Source organism: Caloenas nicobarica, chromosome 11 (genome assembly GCF_036013445.1).
Source record: "Caloenas nicobarica isolate bCalNic1 chromosome 11, bCalNic1.hap1, whole genome shotgun sequence".
Lineage (NCBI taxonomy): Eukaryota > Metazoa > Chordata > Aves > Columbiformes > Columbidae > Caloenas > Caloenas nicobarica.
The window spans coordinates 22,802,672-22,814,334 of record NC_088255.1 but is presented as its reverse complement, the minus strand read 5'-3'; the positions used below and the strand labels follow the sequence as shown (position 1 = coordinate 22,814,334).

The following is an 11,663-nucleotide window of genomic DNA, read 5'->3' as shown; positions in this document are numbered from 1 at the left end:
GGGACCCATTCCCATCATTTCCAGGTGTCCGTGTTCACTTCTGAAACATCTTGGAGATCCAGCAGTCTGAAGTGGAGGGAGGTACAGCTGGGGTATGACCTGGTAATGGGTCCCAGATTTGGGATTTCTGGTGCGTAGCCATCAGGATGCGTGTGCTGGCTCGGCCGCATCGCCCACTGCGCGGCTGATTGTGTGCTGGCACAGAGGAGAAGGGCCCGAGGAGCAGGAAAAGGCCGGGCGGCTCCTTTGCCAGTGCTTGGCGTGCAAGGAAAAGCCCTCTCAGGAAACACTGTGAAGGCTCAAGCGCTGAGCAAAGCCAGAGGAGCAAAGGCAGTCGCTGAGCCCACAGCGGGTCTGGCCGCTCTGTGCCAGCGGCCCCCGAGCGGGGCTGTGGCAAAGGCTGGCGGCCCGTGGCAGGAGGGGAGCTGTGTCTGTCTTGGCTCTGTCTCAGCAAAGCCTGAGAAGAGATGGGACCGTGGCCTGCTCTGTGCATGCACGTCAGGGAGTGAAACTGCATGACATGTAGCTGCTGTTCCACACCAAAAGTGGCTTCTGCACCGTTTGCAAGCTAAGCAGTGCCATTCAGTTTTCTTGACTCTTCTCTCACGTGCAATGGTATGGAGATGAAGCAGACTGCACTGTGCAAGGCTGGTCTCGGTGAGACCTGAGCTTGGGCATTGATAGCAGTTTAAATGAAAAAGTGTAAAAGACTTTTAGAATTGCCCTTCCAAAGACAGTCCTTTGTAAAATACCAAATCTTATTTGTGTGCTATATCTTTCAAAAGTCCCTGTTAGATGTATTTAGAAGAAACGATATTCAGCTGTAATTCTGCAGAGGAGGAGGGAGAAACATGATCAAGAGACTTCTCCAGGACATGATAGCAGGCTATGGATGAGCTGAATTTGGCAAATGAGCTGAATTTGCAGCAGTTGCGATGGAGGCCATCAGTGCTGGCAACGCACCGAGAGCAGTAGCCGCTGGCTCTTGCTGAGAGGAAGAGCTGGAAAGCTTTGGGGAACATGAATAATCCTCTCTGCTGTTGTTGTAACTGCGGATTTGAATGTGTAGGTCAGGGGCCAAGGGCAGGAGAGAGTTGCCTGCAGACACTCACAGAAATACAAATTAACAAAATGAATCCTGTGGAAATGGGTAATGATCAGAAACAACAGAGGAAATGGCTGCAGAGAAATAAAGCACTCTGAGTGCAGGACAAGGGCAAGGATAGCTATTAATAAGTGTGTTTGTGTGCTGGGATTGACAGCAAAGGGCATCGGCACCAGGCGTGTGCCGCAGCTCGGCGTGTTCCTCCGGCTGCCTCGGCATGTTTGGCTCTGCGGCTGCAGCTAGGGACGGGCTGTGGCAGTGAGCAGGCGTTGCTGCCTCCAGGGTTTGTGTGTTTGACAGGGAATTACCAGCTGCCTTTTGGAAGGGCCTTGAAGTCATTGTTTGCTCTGCCCTGGGTGTCCTGTCCAGCCGGACGGTGCCCAGCAGCCTCTCCCAGGGCACTCGGCAGCAGGCACGAGGGTTCAGTGCTGCTTTCGGTATCGAAGCCTTGAGCTCATGAACCTCAGGAAGATTTCCAGGGGCTGCAAATGCAGATAACACACATGCTAATTGCTGCTGAAAGTGGCAATGGGCAAAGTAACTTCTCCCTTAGTTCAAGAGATTTGGATTTGAAGCTTCCTCAAGGATATTCAATTATCCAGACTCATCTGGCGGTTTTCACAAATCATCATCCTGCGGGGCTTCATGTGGGTCTGGAAGGGCAGAGATGGCGGGAGCTGGAATGAATGGGAGATTTCCTTTTGTTGGTGAACCTTGAGCTGTCGCCAGCTCTGGACCCTCCATTGGAAATCTCAAGTGACTGGTGGGATCCTGGGCTCCAGTTTGGACTCATGTCTCATTTATTGCCAGAATTTAGGGACTGCAGAGTCACAGAGATTTTAGATGATCTCACTCTTCAGCACATGTGCCTTTCTCCTGGTTCTGAAACCTTGCCAGCCAAAGCTTTTGCTGTGCTGCTGTTTCAGGGCCTCACAATGCTGGATACTTAAATCTACTGAAGCAATTCCCATGTGCAGTGTGGAGTATCCAAATGTGAATTTACCAGACTAGCAGACAGATTTCCCCTTTGTTTTCAGCTTCCCGTGGTGCAGTCCATAGCTCCCCTGAATGGCCCGAAGGCGGGAGGAACCAGGGTGACCATCCGAGGCAGCAGGCTGGACGTCGGCTCCGAGCTCCGTGTCCTTGTCAACGGCTCCAAGCAGTGCACTGACCTCAGGTGGGACACTCTGGGGTGGCACCGAGCTAGTGACAGGAGCCAGCACCTTGGGAGGGGTGATATTGTCCCCTGGGAGATCGGGAGGAGATCAGACGTGAGCTCTGTGCCCAGAGCTGCCGCGGGCAAAGGCACCTGCGCGCCCGGGGCCCTGCTGCTGCAGGAGGAACCTCTGCTCTGTGTGTTCCCATCGCATCAGCGGGAAGATGTGGGGCCTGCCCTTCTCCTTTGGCTGTGCGGGAGATCAGCCTGGCAGCCTGTGGTGCTGCGTGCTCGGGATTGCTTGTTAGTAGGCAGCATAACTAATAGGTGATTGGCATGTGACTGGGAGCTCCCTCTGGCCTGTCTCTGCTGAATGCCTTCCAGGGGCTGGAGGGAAATGGGGTCTGGGGAGAAATGGGGTCGGGGGCTGCGGCCGCTCTCTCTGCCGCGGTTTCCCGCTGCTGACCTGCCTCTCCCCGCGCAGCCGCGATGACAGCACCATCACCTGCACCATGCCATCCGCCGAGCTCACCACAGCCGTGCCAGTCTGCGTCCAGTTCGAGAACAAGTCTTGTACCAGCCACAACATCACGTTCAAGTATGAGAAGAACCCGATCATATCAGATATCAACCCCAAAAAGAGCCAGATCAGGTGAGGTCCCTCCACCAGCAGAGACAGATGAGCCCGTCAGGATTTGTGGCCTCTGTTGAAACCAGCCTCTGAATTTTTGCTGAATACAGAAGTGAACAGTGCTCTCCCATGGGGAGAAAGAGGCTTCCTCAGCCCCGGGTGTGACACGTTGCCTTGCAGATGGGTACCAAAGGGCACCGCAGTGCTCTCGGGGTGCTCCGTGGTGCCCCAGCACTGGAGTAGAAGAGATCTCACACACCAGGACTGTCCGTAGCTCATTTCAGTGCATTTAAGACATGGAAAAAAGTCAGCATTGGTAACTGTACTGTGTGCACCTGGTGGGTGCTTTAGGGGGGGTTTAGGTCAGGGGCTCTATGAGACCCCGAAGACTTTTCTTGGCAGTAAAACTGCTGGAGGATAAACTGAGATTTGTAATTTTGGATTTCAGCCTTCCCTGAGGTCAAAGTATTTCATTTTTAAAGTGTGTTGCTTTTAATTTCATGTCTCTCCGTGGAGCTCTCGGGCTCCTGTTCCTTTGGATGGCCTGGTGAAATGCCACCTTCCTCGTGGCGGAGCCTGGAGCACCCAGGGCTCACCGGGAGCTCTGAGCTCTGGTGCTGGTGCTGCAGGAGCCAAAGGCAGCTGGCCAGGGCGCGGGCGCACAGGGACTCGGGGGTCCCATCCCTGGAGCGGAGCCGTCCCGGCGTCCCCAAGGCCATGGCAGAGGCTGTGGGCAGTTAATGACAGGGCAGAGCGGTGACTCACAGCACAGCTCCTCGAGCTGCCAGCTGGGCTGAGCGGCGTCCAAACACACAGACAGCGGGAGAATGTCACTGACCATATTCACCAGGGAAACCCCAGGGTATTTCTCCATCACCTTACTCTGCTTTCTTAGTATTTACAGCAGTTTCCAAATTTCAACCACTGGGAACGTGACAGGCTGCTCAGTGGCTCCTGTAGTCTGGCTGCCCCAGTGCATTGCTGTGCTGTGAACCATGTGGGGTCAATAACTTGTGTAAAAATTTAGCTGAATCTGATGTGTCTTACCATATTGCTAAAATAATCTGTGTAAGCAAAGTTTAAAACAAAACAGAAGTTGTAAGCTAGTCTGTGGATTTGACAGGCTCTTTGTTAGAAACTTGGATCATAAGTACATGGTAGTATCTACAGTGTTGTAAAAGATTTCAGACAACCTGACTTTCAGGGCCTTGGACCCAAAGTCACTGTCTGGAGTAGTCTTGAGATACTGGGATTTGTAAGTCCTGACTGGTGCTGACAGATACTCCAAACATGATGCGGAGGAAAGGGAAGGTAAGCGCAGGGTCCAGAGCAGACAGGCGGTGCTGTTCTCTGCGGCATGCCCTGCCTAGCAGAGCCATCTCGTTACTGTCATTAATTGACTGCACATTGAGAGGCCCATGTTGCACATTCCTCAGGCAGCAGATCCAAAACATAAAACAACTTTCACATTCTAATCTATGTCAAAGCGTCTGGGAGGTGCAGGATCCCTGTCAGCCTTAACGGAGTCTCGTCTCTTTCCAGGGCTCCATGGGCAGGGACAGGGAACAGCTCCTGGCCCCCGCTTTGTGTGGTCAGAGGTTCACCTCTCACACTGTCAGTGGCCTGGGTGACCTGCTTGGTACCCATGGGGCGTGGGAGTGAGGGGACAGTTTGTGCTGCTGGAGGAGGCCCCCCCGTTCCACCACAGCAGCTGCTGCTCCTCCGTCCTGCCCTGGTACCGGTAGCAGTGTGGGCGGGTGCTGCAAGGAGGAGGAAGGCTTTGGCTGTTGGGCTGCATCTTCTGCTCAAACAGCTGGGAAACACCCTGGTAAAGCGGCAGCAGGTGACACCCAGCCATGGCACCTCACTGCTCCGTGCTGTCCTCCCCAATCACCTTCTCTTTCTTCCTTCTCAAAGCGGCGGCCGGATCATCACCCTGGAAGGAAGAGGCTTTGAGCTGGTCCAGAATGTGTCCATGGTGGTCCGTGGCATCGGCAGAGAGCAGACGGTGGGTGTTCCTGCTGGGTGTCACTTGGTAGCTGGGAGTAGGGCTGCGGGCCCGTGCCTGAGGGTGTTCAGGGTGTGAAGCTGAGGCCCCAGCCCGTGCTGCGGGCTGGGCTGGGAGCGAGGGTGAAGCTGTTACCATCGTTAGCTCAGCTGAGCGACAGGCCTCATTTATGCCCACACAGCAATTGTTGTTATCGGCTGTGTTTTGGGTGCTGTCAGTGCTGCCTGGCTGGCTGCGGGCCCTCGAAGTGTCGTTTTTTTTGATGTGCGTTCCCTCTCCTGTTTCCAGAGCTGTAAGGTTCACACCGATGCTGTGATCACCTGCCCCTCTCCTGCTGCCTCCAACACCACGGTGGGGAGCAAGCCCGCACCCGTCGACTTCTATCTCAATGGCCGCCGCTACGCAGACGCGCGCCCGGTGCCAGACGAGGAGCTGTACCCCGAGGAGGCCCTGCACCTCAGCAAGTTCAGCATGGAGTACTACACCGATCCCCAGTTCTCCACGGCCAAGAAGGAGAAGTGGATCAAGCACCACCCTGGCGAGCCCTTAACCCTGGTCATACACGTAAGAGAGCGGCACAGTGACTGGACACGAGTGCAGGAGGGAGACGGGGACGGCTGCAGAGGGGATGCAGGAGCAGGCAGTTCTTGCTCAGCTGCTGCACCTGCACCAGGAGACACAGCCTGACCTGGGGTGCCCTTTGAGCCATGGCAGCAGAGCCACATTTGAAGGATGTAATAGCAAGCAGCTAAATAAAATACTGAATGTATGAAAAAGAACAAGAATGCACTGGCCTGAAATCAAGCAGGTACTCCAGAAGGTCCTGACAATAGGTATTTATTCCTGCAGAAACAGGTCACACATTCTTCTCTTTTGGCTACTGAATTCAGCTCAGTTAACAAGGAAGTCATGGTACAGAATCCGAGTGGCTTGGACAATGCGCAATAGTCATTCAAAGGCCATTGTTCACTGCAGGATATCCTCATGGGCTGCACTGTGCTTGAGAAACACAGCCCCTGTTCTCAGGCTCACAGACGCGTCCCCTGGCCGTCTCCTCTGCTGCACATCCTTCCCCTCCCAGGTGGGCGCTCAGATTCTTATCTGCGCTGCACAGCCAGGCCAGATCAAAAGCAGATTTTTCCAGGTTCCACGAGAGGCTTGCTCGTCCTGTGCCCCATGCCGAGTGAGGAATGGGAAACAGGAAAATGGGGAATGGCCTGGTTCTGGGTTTCCTGCGGAGTGCTGGAAAAATGTCCTTGGAGAGGGAGGATGCCCCCAGGTCTGAAAAACAGCAGGGAATACGGAAAGTAAAGCAGGAAAATCTGTTGCAATTCTTACTGCTACTCTAAAGACTGACATCCTGATTCTATTTTTGTCATTAGAAAGAACCTGACAGCCTGGGCCTGGAAAGCACTGAGTACCAAGTGAAAATTGGCCTGATCTCGTGCGAGATCCAGATTGTTTCAGACAAAGTCATCCACTGCTCCATCAACGAGTCCCTGAGCACCTCGGAAAGACAGTTGCCCGTGACGGTGAGTGCCAGGAGCCCCCGTGCTGCAAGCGTGGGCAGGGGATCCTCATTGCAAACCCTGTGTGTGGAGTCAGCTCTGTGTGCGGGCAGGACTGACCGGACATGCTCCCCGCAGCCCTGCAGAAAGATGGACAGACGATGGACAGCAGGCTGTGCTCGCGGCTGTCCCCAGGGCGGCTTGCCGGTGCGGTGCAGGCACGGTTGGTTTCGGGGCTGCCCGGTGTCACGGGGGAGCTGCCACGCTCCGTCACAGGCACCGGCAGCTGCTGGCGGAGTCACGGTGCTGCGGCTGGGCTGGGAATCTGTCAGTTCTGGTAAAGCTGTGAAATCCCAGGCATCTGAGTCTGTGTCACTTGCAGTAATTCCCTTTCTGGCCCTTGTGAGGTATGTGTGGGGATTTCCATACAGTTTTCGGTCAGCTGGGCTCTGCTGCCAGCAGAAGAGCTACAAGTGGCCGTGAGGACCTGACCCTTTCCAGGCTGCAAAAAGCCCCTGGATGGAGACAGGTCCCTGCGGCGTGACCAGGGAGGGCAGGAGGAGGACACAGGGCTGGAAAGTGTCATGATGCTTCCCAGGGCCTGCCGTTCTGTCACTGTGGAGATTTCAGTGTTCAGGACTGTTGTTCATCTTCCTTTCTGCAAAATTCACAATACTGAGTTACTGTCCTTTTTTCCATAGAGGGCTTGCCTTACCACTCTTCTCACCCTCAGTTTCCCACATGTGGTATGCAGCACGTTGCCACGCAGGGATGTGGCGATGGCTCTTTGGAGAGAAAATGCCTCTGTTTCCATGGTCTGAGGCCCTGCGGCCCCCTCCCCATCCATGTGTTAACAGAGAATCGGTGGAGCCAGCAGCGTGGGCGGGGAGGAGGAGGAGGGCTGAGGATGGCGACAAGGCTGTGCACTCGTGCTGCCCAGAAGAGAGGCACAAAAATGTGCCACCGGTTCAGTGACAGGGTTGTCTAGTTTGCTGGTTATAGTCTGTCGTGGATGAAATTCTGTTGCAGACTGGAAATACGGAAATGCAGAAGTAGCAGAATTTCCTGAGTCATTTAAATGGAAATTTTAAATAGGGTAATTTTCGTTTAAGTGAGAACTGAGAAACAGGGAAATCCCTTTGGGGAAGAAAAGGAATTTATGAGTTTGCTGGTCTTAGTTTGACATAAAACATTCAGGGCAGTGCCCTAGTAGGTCCCTAGGAAGCAGGAGAACAATACCCAGCCCTAAAGTATCATAGAGATGTTAGGAGTGTACTAGCAGTGAGAGTGCAGCTAAATCATCGTGTGTTCAGGTCTGTGTGCACTCATTAAACCTCCTACATGGTTTGAGTTATCACCTGCTGGCCGTTCCATAGGCAGCAGCTGCCTTTGTATGAGCTGTGCTGGCGCGGGTCGGTCCTGCGCAGCCGTGCCCCCGAGCAGGACAGCCCTGGGGCTGCAGAGCCTGCGCCTGCCGCTGCAGATTCCCCTGCTGAGCTGAGATGCCTGTTGTTGTTGTTGTGACTCCCCAGTTTGTTCTTGTTTAGATGGTAGAGCTCACATCTGCAGTGATCAGAGCACAGAACAGCCCTTTAAAACATGGCTCCCTCTTGGTCTTAATTCTGACTGTGATTTTGAGTGTGCCTGTTCTGTGGAGTGTTCTGGGGCCAGGTCCATGTTACTGAGTCGCACAGGGCAGGAGGAGCTGTCTGCGGAGAGAAGGAGCTTGAAGATGGGGCTCCTGAGCATACCTGTGTTAGGGGGGTCACTTTCGAGTAGCTCTTTGGACGTGCCTACCAGTGCATCTGGAGCTTGATTTTGGTCTAGTTTAGTACCGAGGGGATCCCGTTCTCAATGTGGGGTTCAAGGGCTCGGATTTCCTGGTGGGATGGAGCTGTGTGCTGTGTGCTGTGCATGCTTGATGCATGGATGTGGTGGCAAGGCTCTGCTTGTGGCACTGCTTTGTCCCAGCTGCTGAGAGCTGGCTGTAATTGAACCACAGCATGCACCTGTCCCGGAGGTGCTCCATGACACAGGTGTAACCATAAGATTATTCCATCTCTTTCCTACTTCGTTTCAATTTTTTGCTCAAGTTTTTCTCACTTCTCAGTTCTTGAGAGAACTGAAACTAGCATTTCCAGAAGCAAAAGACTTGCATGGTCATGAGTTTTCCTTATCAGATGATGCTGTTGAACTCTTTCATCCCAGGGGCCTAGAGAACCATTTATAAACAGCAGTGAGTAAACTCTCCAGCCGGCCTGTGACGTGTGCTCGCCTCTTCCCCGCTGGTCAGGAGACCCAGGGACTGAGCTCGAGTGGCTTGTGCTTGGTGTCATAAGCAGTATGGGTTGGGAGCAGAGCCAGCACCCCTGACACCCAGCCCACTGCTTTAGCTGTACCATCGTTTCTTGTCTCTGGCCTCATTATTATTTTTTTTCCCCCTTACTTTATTTGTGTTTCAAAGACTTTAAAGTTTCCTTACCCTCCTCCTGAGTGGCAGCAGTTCTGCTTTAGGAGAAGGAAGCAGAGTGCAGCTGGGATTCAAAGGCCATCTACAGGCACAAGAGTTGGGAGACTAGTGGAAGTGATTTTCTAGTTGAAGCAGAGCAGGCAGCACTATACAGTACGGCGAGCTCTCCAGGAAAGGTTCTCTCGTGCTTGGGGTGGGTACGGTGGGGCCATGGCACAGGCTGGAGCCCGTGGCTCTGCCACCAAAGCCCTGGGATGGGCACCACTGCGGTGCCGCAGCCTGCTGGCAGCTGGGCTGGGCTTTCACCTGAGCACATGGGAAGGGAATTTGGCTCTTTTGGGACACACAGAGTCCCCGAGGTGCAGCTGTGACAGGGACAGCCTGCGGCAGCACGTCCTTGGGCCGCTGAGCGCTGCCCGAGCCCTGTCCCTGCTCAGCTCCGAGCACTTGGCACCGCGCCGCTCAGCTCCTGCTTCTCCTCCCCTCAGATCCAAGTGGGGAAGTTTAACTACACGATCGCAATGCTGCACCTCGGGGGAGGAGAGACCGCAATCATCGTCTCCATCGTCATCTGCAGCATCTTGCTGGTGCTCTCTGTTGTAGGTAAGGGGACAGAATGAGGAGTTCTGGCTGTGCCGAGGGTTTTGCTCTCAGGGTGGAGGTGGCTCGCTCACATGTAGGAAACCTCTGAGTGCTGCAGTTGTGCAGGATGTGAACCTGAACCTGCGTGGGTGCAGCAAGGAGCTGCTCATCTTTGTACAGGACCAAGGCGGCACCCGGGATGGAAGTGTCCTGCAGCACGGAGCTCGTAGTTCAGCTGTTATCAGAGCCTGTGGTATTTATAAACATACCGTTGCCTACAAACACTTAGTAGCTGCTATAATACAAAATACAGAGGGTGCGAGAAACCGGTCTAGGACTTGTCCTAACTTGAACAGGGCTCACTCGCGAGCGTGACTGTCCCGGGTCCAGCCCGCCCAGGTCCTGTCAGCAGCAGCAGCCGGTGACAGATGCCTGGCAAAGAGTGGGGAGGACAGAGCGAGCGTGCTGAGCTGCAGGGCTGCAGCAGGCACAGCCGTTTGCCCGCTCACTGGAAGCTGTGCAGCACACCTGCGTCCTCTGGCTGGGCCATCTTCTCATCACATGCCCAGAATGACTGTGCAGCAAGAAGCCTCTCAGTTCACAGCAAATGAGGTGCTTCTAATAGGGATTTAATTTATTTTTAATAAAGGTTATAATGCACACTATTTATTAAATCCACTACCCATCATTAGAAACATATTTCTGCAGGTATAGGAAGACTGTCAGACACAAACACTGTAGTAAAGGTGGTAAATGTCTTAAAATTTGTATTCATTAATCAGCTGGAATACATTAATATGTAGTAAAGCTGAATATAGACAGCCCAGACCTAAATTGAAGATGACAGATACAGCACGATCATTAAATTCCAGCTGGTTTTACTTATTTACAGATAATCAACAACTGCCTGATCAGATACCAGTCTTGTTGTGGGTGTTAAACCCGCACTGAGTTGAGCTTTCTGCACCCTGTTAGCAGAGGACCGCTCTGGTCCCGCTGCAGCTGCTCCTAATGCCCCGGTCCAAAGGCTTCTTCCCTTCCTCTTTTCCAGCTCTCTTTGTGTTCTGCACAAAGAGCCGCAGAGCAGAGCGCTACTGGCAGAAAACCCTGCTCCAGATGGAGGAGATGGAGTCACAGATCCGGGAGGAAATCCGCAAAGGTGAGTCATGGTGTGGGGCCCGGGGAGGAGCCGGGACTGGGAGGAGATGCTGGAATAGCAGGGGTGAAACCGTTCGCCTTCTGCTAGGTAGAAGTTTGTAGGATTATTTGTAGGAGAATTTCTGTCACCGCCTTTGGGCTTCAGCAGGGTTTGTGAGCGAGGCTGGGTGGCTGTGCCGTGTCCCGCTGCCTGCCCTGGGCAAGCCACCGATCTCCAGTGCCGCTGGTGTCCCTGCCTCAGGGCTCATGGCCCGTGGCTGTGGCAGCAGGTTGTGTGAAGGCCACACTGATCTCTGGTGTGCTTTATGGCTGGGTGCAGCAACAATTGCAGCATGCTCCTGGAGCGATGGGAGCAGCAACCCAAGTGTCTGCAGCGGCTGTCCCTGCAGTGGGGACAGCAGCGTGGGCGGATGTCCCCGTCCCACAGAACTGTCCGGGGCTGCTCTGCTGAGGTGGGAACGTTCCGTGTCAGTGCTGTGGGCCGGCACATGCAGTGCTGGTGGTTAAACCCTGATGGTATCTGCTCCTCCTTGAGAAAACCCCATGCCAGCCCACTCGAGGCAGAGAGGAGACAAGCCATGGTTTTCGGTGCCAGCCTGCTGCTGTCTCAGCTGGGGGAGTGCCGGAGATCTTACCATCTGCGGGTCTCTTTGTGTAAGGTTTTGCGGAGCTGCAGACAGACATGACAGACCTGACCAAGGAGTTAAACCGCAGCCAGGGGATCCCGTTCCTGGAGTACAAGCACTTTGTCACCCGGACCTTCTTCCCCAAAGTAAGGCAGCACTGCATTTCACAGGCACCCGATAGCTCCCGGGTCCTCCCTAACCACATCAGGGCCCTGCTTTCCCTCTGCTAAAGGCCTATTATAGTGTAACAAAACCATTCCACTGTTATATATTTAGTTGTCATGTATTTCAACCTCAATTATCGTCAAAAGTGGAGCCGCAGCTCCTGGGGTGTGAAGGGAGGTCGGGTTTGCTGGCACAGGACAGGAGCCCGACGGTCCTGGGAGCGGCTCTGGCTCGCCCAGGCGATGCCCTGGACA

General features: G+C 54.1%; 1 protein-coding gene across 1 annotated transcript in view; it reads left to right on the top strand.

Annotated features, from left to right (window-relative positions):
* PLXND1 (plexin D1) overlaps positions 1-11,663 on the top strand; it is a 78,573-nt gene that overhangs the window by 43,491 nt on the left and 23,419 nt on the right. The window contains 8 exon segments of the mRNA XM_065642315.1: positions 2,143-2,282; positions 2,746-2,913; positions 4,810-4,900; positions 5,189-5,464; positions 6,283-6,432; positions 9,367-9,481; positions 10,512-10,619; positions 11,278-11,390. Of these exon segments, the coding sequence (XP_065498387.1) occupies positions 2,143-2,282; positions 2,746-2,913; positions 4,810-4,900; positions 5,189-5,464; positions 6,283-6,432; positions 9,367-9,481; positions 10,512-10,619; positions 11,278-11,390 (1,161 nt within the window).